At 36.5% G+C, this 17,647-nt stretch overlaps 1 protein-coding gene and 1 long non-coding RNA gene across 2 annotated transcripts in view; one reads left to right on the forward strand and one right to left on the reverse strand.

The window, feature by feature from the left end:
• Nucleotides 1–58: 58 nt before the first annotated feature.
• Nucleotides 59–13,914, reverse strand: LOC135196570 (adenosine deaminase-like protein). Its single transcript, XM_064223412.1, has 9 exons — nucleotides 13,630–13,914; nucleotides 11,782–11,880; nucleotides 11,337–11,479; nucleotides 9,850–10,041; nucleotides 9,337–9,451; nucleotides 8,469–8,607; nucleotides 2,502–2,602; nucleotides 802–861; nucleotides 59–536 (listed from the first exon to the last, which is right to left on the reverse strand). The coding sequence occupies exons 2-9, from the start codon at nucleotides 11,842–11,844 to the stop codon at nucleotides 375–377; spliced, it is 975 nt and encodes a 324-aa protein (XP_064079482.1). The 5' UTR covers nucleotides 11,845–11,880; nucleotides 13,630–13,914; the 3' UTR covers nucleotides 59–374.
• Nucleotides 13,915–15,381: 1,467 nt separating this feature from the next.
• Nucleotides 15,382–17,647, forward strand: part of LOC135196750 (uncharacterized) — an 830,226-nt gene continuing 827,960 nt past the window's right edge. The window contains exon 1 of the long non-coding RNA XR_010310454.1: nucleotides 15,382–15,489. This is a non-coding gene — a long non-coding RNA (uncharacterized LOC135196750). The remainder of the gene's footprint in view (nucleotides 15,490–17,647) is intronic.

Consider the following 17,647-nt stretch of genomic DNA (forward strand, 5'->3'; position numbering starts at 1 on the left):
AAATGTTCTATAATGTAATGGTAACTGAGGAAAATATTAATTGCAGTAACTGAATCTCAAAAGTATGCTTAGTGTTTTCCGAAAGTTCATAAACTATCTACCTCAACTGATTAACTATTCTTTCATTACCAAAATATCTTCGTGGAGTTTAGCTAGCTCACACTTTTTCCTATAAGATAAAATTTCACTCACTTTTTTTTTTTTCCTCATTAAGATGAAGTTTGCACATTTTGAAAAAATGACACTTCTTCCACCATTCAAAATTCTATCACCTGCCTCAGTGTATTTTGATAAAGGTTCTGCATTTCCACAGCAAAATGGTCTAGCTTGTACATTATTTTTTATATACTAATCTGCATTATGCTGGTATTTTATTATACTACTGCTAAGACTTTTCCTGTTGTTTTTCCTTGTAAATCTTGCAGCTCTCCTTGAATTAATAAATGCAGTCGCTCTCTTTCCTCTTGAGGAAGGAAGGTGCTGTTCACAGCTTCAAGACACAATGAATTGAGGTCACTTGTGCGAAGGTCAAATGCCTAAAAATAAAATAATTTTGTGGCTTCACATTGTAAAATATGCAATACAGTGTACTGTACTATAAAATTAATCTTGCATCTGCTTACGTGATGAAATATGGTACTGTCATTTTAATGAAATTGAAACTAAAGTGCAAAAACTTTATAAAACTTAATTATGAAAATATAAAAAAAGGCTTAAATTTCTGTAAGCAACTAAAACTCAGAATTATGGTCTAGAAAATTTCATACTACTTTTATTAGATAAAATTTTTTGAAAACTTACCTCAGCACATATTAAAAATTCTTCACTTAGGGAGGTGTTGAATACTCCTTTGTCATCAGTCTGAAAGATTTTGACTGCAGTTACTTACTAATTTGTTGTTTTTATGGGTATTTTCTTAACAGTAAGGTTGGGACTACAGCTGATAATTGAAATTTACAAATATTACAAAATCTTTTAGACAAACATTTATTCTAGATCACAGTCAGTTTAAAAGTGGCCTCATCTGTAAGTTCTACATTTTCTGTGTACAGAATCTGAATAAAACCAAGCTGATTTTTACTAGAGACTTTTCTTTTAGATATGTCCCCTCTTACAATTTGAGAAATATAAGATTTCCCTTTTTAAAATTTATTAAAAGCTAAAAAATAAAAAAAATATATATATTTAGTTCAGCACATTTTGACATACCTTTTAAATTCTAACCTGAATGTTCCATGCACTTGAAGAGTACTGTGAAAAATACTTCACATCAAGGAACACCCTTCCCTTGCCATGAAAGTTGCAAAAAGGAAAAATTGTGCCACAAGCAACAATTTCTAACTGAACATGTCTAGAATGCAAAAAGCTGTTTCCAAATGTCAAAACTCAAAATTAGACACGGCAAATTTTCATTTCAAAGCTAGAAACAAATGACAAGAGAAAATAATATGAAATGGCACCTCAGTGGAATATGGATGCTGCAGTTCTGAGGAACTACTATCGCTGGAACTAAATATAATTAAACTGACATTTGGCAGAGAAATTAGTCCTATTTTCAGAAATTACATTACAGAAAATAAGACTTTACAAATCTCTTTGCTCATACAATCACAGATTTTCTTTAAGCAGCTATTCAGCACTTTGTTTGCCTGAAAGGACTAAAAATTTAGGCATAAGTGAGAAGAATGGTCACTGGTATGAGCAGATTTTTAGCAACATTCGCTTAAAATCAAAGGCGGAGGAAAAACAATGATTGTAAGAATCTCATTATAAAGAGAAAGATAAGTATCAAAAGTTATAAATGTTACAAGATAATAAAAATCTATATTAACTCCAATAAAACTTCTAAAGAACTGTTTCAGAGTTTCATAGGAGTTTAATATTTTTGAGAATTATATTTTAAAGCAATTTTATATAATGTTTAAAAGGTTGAATTTAATTTTCATCCACCACAACATAATTTGTAATGCTTCTCATTGAGGTGCTTGAAGCTTAGGGGTCATATTTTTCATCCAAGATCTGAACCATTTCATATTGTTTTGAAATTCAAGGTACCTACACATTTAACACAGCATGTAGTACATGAATGCACTAAACTTTACCTCCAAGGTGAAATGTGAACCTGTGAGACATTAAAGTGCTTACCAGTCATGGTAAACCGAAAAAGGAATGCGAACTTACTGGCACCTATTTTAATTGCAAGACAAGGCAAGCCTATGGAGGTTAAAATTTTGAACTATTCTTGCAACAAACTATATTTCATTTTACAAATCTATATGCATTTTATATTGCAGATAACTCTTATTTTAATTTCTTTCATGAAAGTTTTTTTGAAGTGATGACCTTCCCATTAAAGATATTGGGATTAAGGAAATGCTTAAAAACCATGACCCTTTAGCCAGTAAGTATAATGGAATGACTACAAATGTAACCTAACATTATACGTATGCCAACTTTTCCCAAGTTAAACTGAAAGATCAAGCAAACAAATCTGAGCTTACACATATGATGATTGGGTGACCTTCTTTTCGCCAATATTTAAAGTGATGATCAGCAACATTCTTGACAGTTCCAGACATGATGTTTGATGATACACAGATTTCTGAAAAGTTAAATAAATCCAGGTATGGTTTCTGAAAGGTTGAATGAGAATGCCTTGCATGACAAGTCCAAAGTTAATAAAAAATGTTCTTGGTATGGTATATAAAGTATGCACAGGCAACAGTTACACAATATCCTTGGAAATTATAGATTGCATTAAAATTCTAACCATTCACCTCAGGGGCAAATATATATATATACTGTGATAATTATTATTTTTATTACAGTTCAGTCTTAATCTTACAGAAAAAGGGGGACTATAACTTGCCTGGCAAACATCAGTATATTTATATACTATATAGAGTAAAGCAAAAACACTGTAGAGTCAATCACTGGGTTACACTGGACTTGGCTTATGTTGCTCTTCAAATATATTCATCAAAAGTTGCTTCCAAGGTCACAGCACACATTCCGGGTTTACATCGTCAGTCTGACAGAAGACTGGGACTTTAATATGGCTCCAAACAGGCAGAATGTTAAAAATTTGGATTTTTCTTTATGTAAAGCTAAATAAAAATGTAGGTTACATCGGTTTCATGACACCAAAAGGTTTTTCTACAATTTTCGACGATATCTCGGATTACACTGTTTTCCAGCTAACATCATGGCACCGGAAAGGAACACCTGGCTTAACCAGGGGGGTGCCTGTATATAATATTTAAGGAAAGAGAAAAGACAAGAGCTCTGCTCTTCAACTCTTTTATTACTCAAGTTATTACCTTGCTCTGCACTAACACCAAATACAAATAAAGGAAGTAATAAAATATGAGACCTACTACAAGTGACGTGGGGGTCGGTTGCAGCCGAAGCCAAAAAATGAGAACACGGAAAGCCTGGAGTTCCGGGGCACACATGCTGACGAGGTTGGGATAGAGCAGAAGAAGCCATTATAAGCAGCACACACACACACACTAAAACACAAGCAAAATGGGCAATGAACTGGGTAAAGGCTGAGAGAGGTCAACCACAACTTTTGCCCAGGCGGTTAAGAAAAGACTGATGCGGTGGAGTAGATGTGCGGTCCTGACCAACGCACACATTGCCAGATCTCACAAGATTCCTTGCTTTCATCTGCGATTTAACCGGACCTCCAGCAAGGCGCTAGAAATGATCCTATTGTTAAGACCAAAAGTTTCTTCACGTATGAACAAATGAAAAATCCTTGAAAGACAATCTTACCAGTAATACTATGATTCTTGGTCTTTCAAAGCAGCCCACATTTTCACTATCCATGCTGTGTACAGAGTTGGCTGCAATTGTTCCTTATATAGTCAACTACTCTGTGATAGATTGCAACTTACAATACGTTCTAAAACTGATGTAGAAAATTGAAATTTTTCATTTTTCCTCGGTAAGTATAGATAGGTTTGGTTAACATAATTGCAAATATGACAAATTTTCTAAGACAATTGTATTTTTCATAACTATAAACCTTGGGGGTCTTAACAATAGGATAATTTCTAACGCCTAGCAGGATCCAGTTAAAAAACAGATGAAAGCAAGGAATCTTGTGATATCTGGCAAAGCATGCATAGATCAGGCGAAGGATGGTTGAAGACCATCCACCTATGATCATGCATCAGTCTTTTCTTTGGCCGCCTGGGCGAGAATCGTTTGTTTGTTTGTTTGTATGGTGCTTTTACGTTGTATGGAACCAGTGGTTATTCAGCAACGGGATCAACGGCTTTACGTGACTTCTGAACCACGTAAGAGTGAACTTCTATCACCAGAAATACACATCTCTCACTCCTCAATGGAATGGCTGAGAATCGACCCTGCGACCACCAAGGTGGAACGCTAATACCATACCAACCACGCCGCTGAGACGCTTGGGGGAGAGAGTCATGTTTACCTCTCTTGGCCTTTACCCAGTTCACTGCCTGTTTCGCTTGCATTTTGTGTGTGTGTGTGTGTGTGTGTTTGGTTGACATTATGGCTTCTGCTCCTTCTCGGCCTCGTCATCGTGTGTGCCCCGGAATTCCAGGTTTTCCGTGTTCTTGTTTTTGGCTTCAGGAGCGACTGACCTCCCACATCTCGTGCAGTAGGTGCCATTCTAATTTTTGTACTAATGATCCTTGCACGGAATGCCAGGCATGGCCTAAAGGGGAGTAGAAGTCGTTTTTTGAGCAAGAGAGAACATCGGAGGGTTTTTGACTCTTCCTTCATGGGTAAGGTTTTTTTCATTTCGCCCCCTTTACCACTTTCCGAGCTTCATCTCCAGCAGTATTCAACCCCCATAAGTAGTGTTGTTCCTGTGTCCGTCACTGGAAGTATCGGGAGGCTACCAGGCTGATGTTTGTAATGTCGCCCCTTCTTCTTCGGGAATTAATTTGATTCCCAGGAAGGGGGAGGCTTTTTTCATCATTCTCTTTTCTTCTAGAGTTGGAGGCGTCCAAGATGGCGGTGACTGGAAGACGCTCAGGCTAGGGGGTACCCTGTCAGGCTGGCCAGGCCATCCCCCTCCTCCCGGCCTTGTCCTTGTGGGTAGCCGAGGTCAGCCATCTTGTATTGCTCCGCCAGTGACTGTTACCCGCTTCTTCGCTTTAGTCGGAGGAGCTGTGTGTCTCCCCCGTTGATGACGTCATGGGATCCGTCGTTGTGTATTCCCGCCAGTGGCGTCTCTTGCCCTTCCCACTGAGGGGAAGCAGTGACGTCATCACCACTTGTGACGTCACTCCCGTCGATGATGTCACTTCCAGTCATCTTCTGAGCACTGCCTCTCTCAGTCGTGACGTCATCTCTGCCGCCCAGTTCGCTACTTCTCTTCCATGTCGTCGGAGCCTTCTCTTGCAGATCAGTCTGAGGTTATTGCCAGGCAGTGATTAAGAGGTTGGACTTTGGTTTGGATGTTAAGTTGGCTGCCTTGTCGGTTGGGAGGATGGAAGAAACGCGTTGCTTCGTCTCCGCCTCCTGCGAAGAGGTCGCTTAAGGAACCCAGTTCTGTCTTCTCCCTCTTCCCCCTCTGCGCTACGTAGGCGTATCAAGCATTGAAAGGCCAAGGGCTTTTCTCTTTCTTCGCCTACGAGGGAGGAACTACGCAGACGTGTTCTCGATGTTGGCGTTTCGGGGAGTGTTGGGTGTATCTTCCTTTGTGTAATCTGTAGCGACTGCTTCGTCCTCTGCATCGAATCGCTGGCGTGTTACAACTTCACCCCCGTCCGTGCACGCCTCGAGTGTGTTGCAACCTCCCCCGTCCACGCACATCGCAAGCATGTTGCAACCTCCCCTGTCCGTGCACGTGATGCAAGTGCTCCTTCTTCTCCAATGCCTATTTGTCGCCGTAAGGCTCTCAAGGCGCCTGTCAATAGGTCGAAGGCGGTGAGCGCGAAGTTGCTGCAGCAGGAGTGTTTGCCTGCCCTCTCACCGATGCTTGTAAGAGTTCATTCCAGATTTTATATCATTCATGATTCTTGGACTTTCAAAGCAATCCACATTTTCACTATCCATGCAGGGTATATCTGGCTGCAATTGTTCCCCATCTAGCCAACTACTCTGTGATACCCTGCCACTTCCAGGATGTTCCAAAACATGTGTGGAAAATAAAAAATTTTCATTTTTCCCTACATAGACAGGTGTCAACTTTAAATGCATCCAATTGTATTTGTCAGAGATTACACTTTCTGCTATTATGTTAAATATACGTGAATTTTACTAAATTACAGTACATATTATATAATATGCTTTTCTATAAGGTTTGGTTTTGTAACAAGTCATACATATTAAGTATTTGAATCATTACATTAGAAAAACAGGGTTAATGTCCCGTCTTACTTTCTTTTCAATTATGGCAATGATGCTGCTGAAGCAAGACTCGGGGGTGCAAGATTTTCATTACAGCCTTAGTCAGATGAAAACAAAATATAAAAAACCACCCTTTAGATCATGGGTTTTCAACCTTATTTTAACCACATACCCTTTCAGGTATTTTTAATGGTCAAAAAAATTCCATTGTGTACGGTATATTTGCAAGTACTTTGCTGAAATACATCATCATTACATCAGCAGCAAAAGGAGTTAATGAGATTGCTGAAACTGTTTCTCATCAATTAACCTAGTCACCTGGGAAGCAGTTTTTGCTAAAGCACATCAAAGGCCGGCTTCCACATTCATTCGAGACCTTAGTTTTGACTTTATGACAAGTAAGCTGGAAAACCCAGTTTCACACAGATACTACGTTGATGGGAAAAGCAACTGAGAATGGAGAGGCTCCTCTGCGACATATGGATATTATTTGGATATTTTACATCAGAACTTAACTAAACTTTTTCTCAAATAGATCACAAGCACTGGAGCCATTCACAAGTTCAATAAACTCCTCCTTAATAGCATCATTAACAAAAGTAACATCTGTATGGAAAGGGTCTCGCATTAGCTTCAGACACATCAGGAAAGTATCTGGTTATTTCATTTTGCAGTGAGGAAAGACAATCCACTCTTATAAGCTTACCATCTGAAACTACAGTAGAGGTGTCCTGACTGTTAGCAAGTGGGCAAGCCAGGCCGCTAATCCTATCAACACGTGGCGCGCGTATACTCCCTGACAGACCCTTGGCGTACCACTTGGGGTACATGTACCCAACGTTGAAAACCCGCTTTAGATCAATGAAACCAAACATTCTATCATGTCATATACTTCATTTATGACTGAATTGTCTCTCTCCTAAAATAATAACTTGATCACTGGTCTTCAGCCCCCTGAAGCCTTGGAAACCACTAAATCCTATTGCAGACAGCTGGCAAATTGTCTTTAACTCGAGCTAAAACACCACTCCGACCTATCTCTTTATGCCTGATAAGCTATTGAGATAAAGTTATTGGGTTCATGGGGAGAGGCGAGAGATCTGCAGATAATGGAATCTCTCATTCCTGTTGAAGAACATGGGTCTGCCAAAATCTCCAGGTGGTCTGAGGTTAATCCCCTACTAGAGCCTTAATATTCAGCAATATCCTTTTCGGTTTTCAACAGATCTGAAATTACATTGAATCCCATTCCTGCACACTGAGTTTATTGGCAAATTTATGAGATCTCACAGGATGTTACTCTTTACAGAAAGGTACAACTACAGTATGATGTTCTTTTTGCCCTTGCCACCACAGTTAGTGAAACTGATAGCAAGTGGTTTTACTGGAGAGGAGTTTGAATTCTTTGCCTTCAGCTTCCCATAGATGTTTTCCACTGACGTCTAAACCTATTGGGATGACTTCATGGTACTTTTGAGATCTCTTAACTCTTGGAACTTGACCATTGATTCAAGTTGCACTAGTTACATCACGCAACCTTTGTATCTATTTATGGCCTGTTCTCAACCTGGAGCCAGCTGATATATCATCTCAACTTCAGAATTAGTCTGTCTAGTTATGGACAAATGCTGCCACAAGGAGACTGATGTACTGATTAAAATCCTTGGTGTAAGGTATAATACATAAACCATAACCATTATATTTATCACAAACCAAAAACCCAAACTTACCAATCCAAAGAAAATATAATTATCAACTTATCTGAGGGTAATGACCATTTGTGGGTGACTACACCTATCATTCTCTAATTCTCTTACATTATACTATGAGAGCAATCCATATGATCTTTTCAAAATATACGGAAAAACATCTGATCATTAGCCACCCGAGATTAAGTGTGATATCAAAAATGATGCTAAATAAATATTTGAGTTGTGGGTTTTCATTTCCTAGGTGGTAAGGCATAACCATTAGTAAGAGTAAGTCCCCTTTTGACTGGAATAGAACCATCTCTTGGCTAAGTGATTGCTCAGTGAATGATATGCACCAATAAAATAAGTTGTTCCTTGCATGAAAAGCTAAAACTTCTATGAATTAAGGAACATTCTTTGGCCATAAAAGCTTACCTATAGGGATATTTTGTTGTTTAACCATCTCCACCATCTCAAGGGATCCACTGCTTTCGTGGTGAATATATGATCCATGTCCAATTCTATCGATTAATGCACTCCTTAGAATGGCTAAAGTTTCAGTTTTGTTAGGAATCTGGAAGGAAAAGATAATTTATGAATATCAAACAGTGCCATAAAAGATTTGGTTTTCATCATATCTGTACAGCATTTCTGAAATGGCTAATAAAACAGAGAAGAATACTGAAGATGTAAAACAAACTGTATTTCATCAAAAAGGTACGTATATTAGGGAATATACTAACAATTGTTGCAAACTAGGATAAGAACTGTACCTCTGCTAGGTGCACAAGCTAATTTAAAAACCACTTTCCTTTCGCTTCTTGGAGTACTGTAAGTATTCGCATAAGTCTCCAGCGTTTGGATTTCCACTTACATCAAGTCCACTATCAAGTGTTTGTATTTGTTCTGAAAACAAAATTAAGCTTTTAAATAAAGCTAAGCAATTCCAAGCTGATGAACTGCAAATAAACAAAATTATCAGAAATGGAAATCTTATGTTTTAACAATTAAAACATAAAATACCACAATAAGGGTTTTGTGTGCCGCCGCGCAAAGTCAAAGAAATATGGCTGTGAGTCAGGAAAAGCCTCAGTGAAAAAATTCAATTCCTTTGAAACAATTGAGCAAAATACTATATCCAATAAATTTACAGATACTATTAAGCATGACACTTGTTGCGTACCAGTCTACTGTAACTGCAATTGACAGTTTTTGTTTTTGGTACTACAGTTTGCTCAAGAAATTTTGTATATAAATACAGTCTAAAGGAATTGTACAAACTGTAAAACAACTTTACTCTTACTATATTCTTGTATTTCTTTGCAATTTGCAGAGTATCCCAAGCATCACTGATCTCCACGAGCACGGTCAACAGATATGAGTAGTGTACTGTGATATTACTGCGCTGCATTTCTTCACTGATCATAGACAGTAAATATGAGGCACGAATAAATCAGGCATTAATATTTCAGTAACTTTCTTGAACTGTGAACATGACCTGCAATGGTCCCTTGAAAATATTTTACCTCTCTAATAAAAACATAAGTGCCGCCACCAATAAAAACAGTGAAGAAAGTATACAGTGCTTCAAAAATAATGAATAGCTGCAGTGTAACCTGGAGAAGAAAGGTACTTAAAAACTTTACGGTAAGTGATGGTAAGTCATGGCAACAATAAAAGTGGGAGAAATCTAAATTTCACAATGCTTCCCAAAAAAGAAAGAATGAAACAAAAGGACTGTAAAGTAAACTTAAAACATATGAATATATGTATTACTATAAAAACATTTTCAATGTAAAATGTAATTGATACTCACATCATAACATTTAACACTGCTTCAATATACTGTTCTTTGGTCATCTTTCCAGGAATAACTTTTGGGGTAGTTCGTAATTCTAAGTACCGGACATTGTCTGCAACAAAGTCTTGTAGGACGTCTCTCGTAATTGTTTCAATTGCAGACACGCTATCTGTAAGGCAATGCAGGATGCCAAACACAGTAAAACAGCTGTAAATAGAATATTCTTGTTACATTTCCATTCCAAAATATTTCTCTACCTCAGCTAATGCGATTAGATACACAACATTTGGGTGAATTTCAGACATGAGTAAACAATTCAACTGCATATTATATTATTCTGACAGAGAATGAAGCCTGTCAAATTCTGCCATACTAGATAAAAAATGTAGTTTTTTTTTTTTTTCCAGCCATGACTGCCTCAATACAAACATGCCAGCTGCTGAAGGTTCATTTGAATGACTGATTAGGTTAATAAATTTACTTCTATATTCATTTGCTCATACAAAGACAAACCTTTCCTGAAATCACAACTTTGTTCTTTGGCTTAGAAAACTTACTTTATTGATATCTGAGATTTTAATTGGTAAGAAAAGATTATGTGAAATACGCTTGTAATCAAGAAAAATCTTTTTCACTAGATGTTTCATTGCTGTTCCAGATACCTTAAAAAAACTAAAAAGATTGTGACTACTGTAGTACTTAGCAAGCTTATCTGTTATCAACTATGAAGCAAAAGATGTAAAAGGTCTAGTATCACAGACAATGTTTAGATTATGTCTCAGTTCTGTCACTAGCCAGCCTAGTTTTATGGAAAGCTTCTTTGTAGACTGTAGAAGGCACAGATACCTCTAAGGAAAAAGAACAGCACAATTGGGTCAAGTCTTCACAATTCTAGACAGACAGAGTCTAATCTTTTCTTTAAGCATAAAAGTTACATTCCTCTTTTGAATCATTACTTGAGTTTGTGCATAGGTGTAATGTTCTGAACATATTAGCCAACTGCCTATTCAGTTTAATACCTTGTAGACTGGAATCCATATGAGCCTTGAATACTTTTCAGTCTTTGTTAAACTTGTCTGGGTAATTCCTTGATTAAATAAAAGCACTGGAACATATAAATATTTTTGATGATATGGATACCAAATGAAGTATTTGTTCCTTAAGGGATCTGTATTACTGTAGTATCTCCCAAACCCTTGGCTAAACCATCACTATCTTTATTCAGCATTATTTTTTGGGGGCAAAGACCAAGGTCAGTGAGGTGGATAACCTAATGCTCTTCCCTACCACTCATTAAGCACTTGATGACCTTTATATCAAATAATAAATTACTCTTCTTGACCTTCTATAACAAAGACAAACAGCAATTTCCCTTCTACAGAACTAGTCAACTTTTTAAGACACTTTAAGCCATAATCACTATTGAAGCAGTCATAGTATCTAATGTACCATTGAAAGATAACTGCTGTGCTACAATAAAAATAAATAAATAATAACTTAACTCTTCTAGGGAGCGATTGTGTCCGCGTTTGATAACAACTTCTGCTGAATCAGGAAGATTAACAACTCCCGCTGAACGTTTATCTTGCAAAAGTCGAAGTATGGTGGTGTCACTCAGGGATCCATTCAAGTGGGCGTGAAGTTCCTGCAATTGAAGAAAAAACCATGTGAAAGCATCTCATTTTTCAGTAAAGCCCATTAAAAGAAGTAAATTTTTAAGCTGACTTGTTGACTACTAATAATATAACACTTCCTTTTAGTGAAAGTAAACAAACGGGCCCACCATCAACTACAATCATACCTTTCAACATGACTTCAGTGCTCTGTATACTACAATTTTGTGGGCAAATGCATAAAATATGAGAACTGAAGGTGAATTGATACATTCATAATCATACGACAATAAAAATTCTAATTCATAATTTTAATGAAATATTTTGTACTTACAATCTTCGGGAGCATTTTGCAATATGTTTTCAAATCCACACCATCTGCAAGACCCTGAGCCATTTTTATTCTTTCAGGAGAAATGTCTGCAACTCAAATCTGCAATAAACAAGGAATAGGTATACATTTATTTTCAAGTGTACTTTTACAAAATTTGAGAAATTGCAAGTCTTTGCAAATACTAAAATGAGACAAAAGTGTACATGCCCAGTGAGTGACTATGAAAAGCAATGTGTACAATACATACGTACTATGAATTTTTTCATACACCGCCCTCAATAAGGTTAACTATAATCTAATATATATATATATATATATATATATATATATATATATATATATATATATAATATCTCTAGGTATTCTGTATGTTACCCTGGAAAAGAACTGTACTAATTTACATAAAGCAATATTGTTCACTACATCATAAATAAAAAAAAAACTCCAAGTTGCAGCCATAATGATAGCCCTTCATATTCACAGCTCATCAGAACTGCCTCCAATTTCTAAGCCAATTTCTAAGTAAACTGAACATATCTCTGCTAAACTGAGTAATACTGGCCTTAAAAGTGTATAAATACATTATGAAAATTTGTCATTCAGCCTAGTAATACAGGATCATTTATAACAGCAGCTTCTGCTAGTTATGCAATTTGATTGGAATAAAGGGTAAATCTACTCAATAAAAGCATGGTATAATAAACTTGTGCAGTACAGCATTAGTATAAGGTATGTAAAAGTTAATTACTCACCAACAAACTATAATACTATTGTGTTTGGTTCACTTTTGATCATTAATGTTGCACCAAACCATTCTAGCTTGCATACCCCTACCCTTACATAATTTACAGAAACATAGCAAAATGGGTACTGTATTTGCTGGGAAAAATGAGTTAATAGCACCAACAGTAATGAATAAATGTGCTCAAAATTCAGGAGAGGCACCTGAAAATATACCTATGAGTAAACTTTCCGAGTTACTATAGCGGAAACCACAGAAATGAAATTAGGGAAGCAAAAGCAAAGTGGCAATCCTAATTTATGGGGGATGCATTCTAATAACCACTTTCCCTAACCTAAAAGCATGGGCCCCAGCCTAGCCACTTACTACAGCACCCTCGGATAGATTAGGTTACAATGCATCCCTGTTAAAATGGCTTTGATTATAGCTTTCTAGGATGCTAGAGACCCACGAAAATGGCCTAACAAATTGCAACTGTTCTGAGTTCTGTCCTTGTACGGTTTGGTTAAGAAAAAAAAAAGGATTGGGGTTCTCGCTAAAAAAAAAAAAAAATGGGTCAGTCTACTTAGTAATTATAGGTAGTCCCAACAACAGTTTCAGTGTAGCCCAAGTAGTCTACGTTCGGCTACACGGCTTATATAGTACCACAAAAATACCCACTTGGGAAAAAACTCAATTCGTTAGATCCTCTAGGTAGCAAAATAATCTTTAATGATATAACATAGGCCTAACTAGCCTACTACCTACTACTATGTACCTGTTGATGGGGATGGTATACAAAATGTGGCAGCGACTGTACATGGACAAGTTACTACCTATATTTTGAAAAGCCACATTTAGGTAAGTTACATTTGGTCTAGATGTAGGCATAGTAAGCATTTTGGCCTTATATGTAGGTAGCCAAACAGCCGAAAACGATAGGAGGCGGGATCACATGCGAACCAAACAGGCTAAAATCTGTAGGCCTACCTACCTGAAGTTACCTACCATTGAAGTAACCCAAATAGCCTATGCGATATGATAAAATCCCTGCTGGTGAGAGTAACAAGGTGATTTTGAAGAAATTATAATCAATATAAGACAATGCAGACCTGTATTAAACTTACGGGTACTTCCTTTGAACTCTGGCCGGTTTATAGTAATTATGTAAACAAACAAACATACACTGTGAGCGTCCGGCAAACTTATCGTATCCCGCCTTCAATATTATGGTTCACAAAAATTACACATTATCTCTTTCTCTTCATTTATCCGACCCCTTTCTAAATGCCTCTCCAATTTGTGACCTAACATTTCATCAACATTCATAATCTAGTAAACAAACACCCCTAGGTAAACATCTCGGATCCCAAATAGAATTATAATCAGACATCTTTTACGGCCTGATCAATGAGCAAGAGCCCGTGTTGCTGTGTTGAACTTGGCAATGGCATATATTCAACAACAGGCAGCCAGCTCAATCAAAAACAAAAATCGAATATCGCTAATGAGCTTTATATAGGAAATGGATTCGTGAACTAGAGATAAATAAAAATCTTAAATAAACAGTAAAAATTCATGGACAAAAGAAGAAGAAGAAAAAAATTTATCCACTAGTTTGTATCACCAAAAATTCATGAAAAAAAAAAAATTTATCCACTAGTTGTATCACCAAAACTTATGTGCAAATAAGTTTCTTCTAAAACATTTCACATGTTTTTCACATGTAGGAATTAAATAAGAGAATAGTTTATCAAATCACTACACAACCTAATTCTAATTACAAAAGTCTGGGCTGCTTGAGATAGTACCGTCACTAGAAAATGATTAGAAAGCTTGTTTTGTTACAAATCACTATGACTAATATAACTTTACACGAAAAAATGACAATGTATCTTATTTCCTTCAAATATATGAAGAAATTCAGTCTGACCTGACAGTAACAGGCATTTTATTCTTAGGTACAACAATTATTGAACGATAAAGGTCCTTTGAACACATGTCGTTGATAATGATAACCTGTCACAAAATTTTTGTGGCTCAAATCGTAGGGAATGCCCTTGAACTGCAAGATTCTTTGAGTTAATATGCTTATTGAACATGGCAATACTATCTTAATATGAGTGACAGGAGGGAATTTTGGAAGTGACATAAATGATTTATGGTAATACACAGGTGTCTCAGTTGACCACACCATTTCATGAGACTAAAAAGGCTCATTTTATCCGGCAATTTAATTTTGGACTTGTCAGATGTAACATGTACAGCCTTTAATTTTTTTTAAAGTAAAGTTTCTAAAATTACTTGACATTCTCAGACATTTCCCTCTAGCTAGGAAGTGCAGTCGTTACAGTGTATATATATATATATATATATATATATATATATATATATATATATATATATATATATATTATCTAAATGGAGTATCGGTAATTTAATATAGTCAACAATAATGGAGATATCTGTGTGCTAGAAACAAGTCCCTCTGTGCAAATGTCACGGAGACGGCCGCCGAATATATAGTTTTTATTGTAATTTTCGGCTAAACAGTTTACAAAGTGATGTAAGTGAAATTTAGTACTATAATTTTTTTTATACGTTTATGTTCATCTCCGAGGGGCTTCGCCATATTTAGTGCCAGCCACTTTGGGATTAATGTAAAAAACATGAACAAAAGACGGCAAATTTCTCATGATCTCGGTTATTTTTTTAGATTATCCCACCTTTATTGTTGTACCGAAAAATTAACCAAATTAGAGATTTCTTCGTGTAGTTTGGTATACAGCCACGAGGGCGGCGTTGCTTCACGCATACAGATCGTCATGTTGTGACCGGTATCCGTGGAAAGTTTATGTAGTCAGTGCGTGGAGTGCCTTTTTTTTTTTTTTTTTTTTCTTTTGTCGTTAACTATCTTCGTAATCGGACGTTGTACCTACAGTTGATAATGGTAGAAATGTGACACAGGGATGCTTCAAGAGAAAATGGTAAGCAGAGTACACTGAATTTTATCTTAGTACCCAGGATTTTGTAGTGGTATGGACATGGCTTTGTAACTTTTTAATGCTTAGTCATCAGTAGACCTATACGCTATTTGGTTGTCTCATCAATCTTTTCATTTGACCATGTTGATGTTGCTGTATTTAGTCAGTCATTAAGAATTCTTTGCAGTATTTTTTATGTGTAACAATTGTCGTTTTGACATACGTTTTTATGTGTTCACGAAACGATGTCTTGTAGTTTGGTGACAAAAAAAAAAAAAAAAAAAAAAAAAATGGTAGCCTAGGCTACGCTTATGCCCTCAACTTACACTTTTGATAAGATGCCCAATCATTTAAACCTTACTCTTGAATGCAGCTTAATTCCGAAAATATATAAAATAACTTCACATTGCTACCTAATGGGCATCGAATCCTCGTGTAAAAAAAAAAATATCCTTGATGAATGAAAACTAGGGAAATATCTTGGCCAAGCAAACACTAGGCCTATAGGATTAGGCTAGCTACTGACTATACGTATTGATTTGGCAAGTTTTTTTTTAATGTTTTTTTCAAGTAAGGCAAAATTCTTTCGCGATGGTTGCCCTTGTTAAAGAAATATCTCAATGTATCGTTCCAAAGCCTTAGAACAGCAAGAATGACCTTGCCATCCTTTTCTGTCGTCGGTTTGTCTACATGATGCTGAGCATGGCCGGAAAAAATGATGTTTTACTTAATACATTTTTAAAACTCGCTGAAAATGTTCTTGGAAGTACCAGTGTAGCAAAAAATGATAATCAGTGTAGGTTGTTAATCCAATATGATACCGTCTTCATACTGTTGCTGTTTACTATTTAAGTGCTTGGCTATACCAGGTAAGCTGGAAGCTAGATACCTGTTGATGTTAATTGATGCTAACGTCTTGTTTATATTGTTTAATATTCCGATATATATTGTACAGTAATGATTTATTTACCTGTTATAGAATAATTCTCATAACAAATAAACAAGAAAAAATAATGTGCTGCCCTAGTTTTACATCAGTATGGTATAGTATATACGTATACTGGTGTGCTGGTACTAGAACGGTAGATTGCCCTACCAAAATGCATTTTGTTTCTCGGTTAATGAGGCTATGATAAAACATGTGATTTAGGAAGGGAGGAAGGAGTGATTTAATCCGTCAGTTTAATTTTGGACTCGTTCCTACGTAAGTGTTATATGTAGCTTTTTTTTTCTATTAGCAAAGCATCTGAAATATCCGACTTTTTAAAGTTAGGAAACACAACAAGGCGTCCAGCCAGCGAGTAATACATCTTTTGTTTCTTCAGAACGTGCGTTATGAGGAAGTTCCATAAAGCGGCCCACACACGCTCAAATTTTTGGTCAAATTTTTTTATGTCAAATTATTTGACGGTTTGACGTTCGCCCTACACGCTCAAACTTCTTATCAAATTTTCATTTTGCTCCCGAGTGTCATCATGGATGCATATACAGCGTTGGCTCTTGGCTTAGCGTTGAAGAGCACACAGAAACGCAAGAGACGAAAGTGGGCCCAGCAATGGTATTTGTGTCGTGAACGATTTGGTCATGCTCCTTTATTAAATGAACTGAGAATTAGTGAACCTGATGTTTTCAAGAACTTTTATTTGTTTTTATTCTTTTCGGAAGCTCGTCCGCAGTGAGTTTATTTTCTTCTCCAGCTCCTCCTTGCGTCCCTTCCGGATAATAATCACGGAATTTCTTGTAGAAGAGTCTCATATGCCATATCTTTTTTATTTCTGTCACTATAACAGTCACTTTTAATGTTCCAAAGTTGTGGTAAACTTCGATAAACATCAATAAGCTCAAGAAGAAATTTCTTTTTATGTTTTGTTGGAGTCATGATGACGATGAGCCGCGCACGTCGTCCTCAGATTATGTCTAATCACTAACTAATTTGCGCAAATTATTGCTAGGTACCACACACGCACAAATTATTTGACGTTGGCTCAAAAAATATCTACTGAAATCAGATCAGTAAAAAATTTGACATCAAACCTTTTAGGCCATTAAAAATTACGCCACACACGATCAAATTCATGTCAAATAATTTGACATAAAAAAATTGGACCAAAAATTGAGCGTGTGTGGGCCGCTTAACGCACACTTTTTTAAGTGAGATTAT

This window comes from Macrobrachium nipponense, chromosome 18, assembly GCF_015104395.2.
Source record: "Macrobrachium nipponense isolate FS-2020 chromosome 18, ASM1510439v2, whole genome shotgun sequence".
In the NCBI taxonomy this organism is placed as follows: Eukaryota; Metazoa; Arthropoda; class Malacostraca; order Decapoda; family Palaemonidae; genus Macrobrachium; species Macrobrachium nipponense.

Coding starts and splice junctions, on each gene's coding strand:
- LOC135196570 (XM_064223412.1), bottom strand. CDS start 11,844: ATGGCTCAGGGTCTTGCAGATGGTGTGGATTTGAAAACATATTGCAAA. Junction 10,042..11,336: donor CACAATCGCTCCCTAGAAGA/GTTAAGTTATTA, acceptor TTCTATTTACAG/CTGTTTTACTGTGTTTGGCA. Junction 862..2,501: donor GTCACCCAATCATCATATGT/GTAAGCTCAGAT, acceptor AAAATCTTTCAG/ACTGATGACAAAGGAGTATT.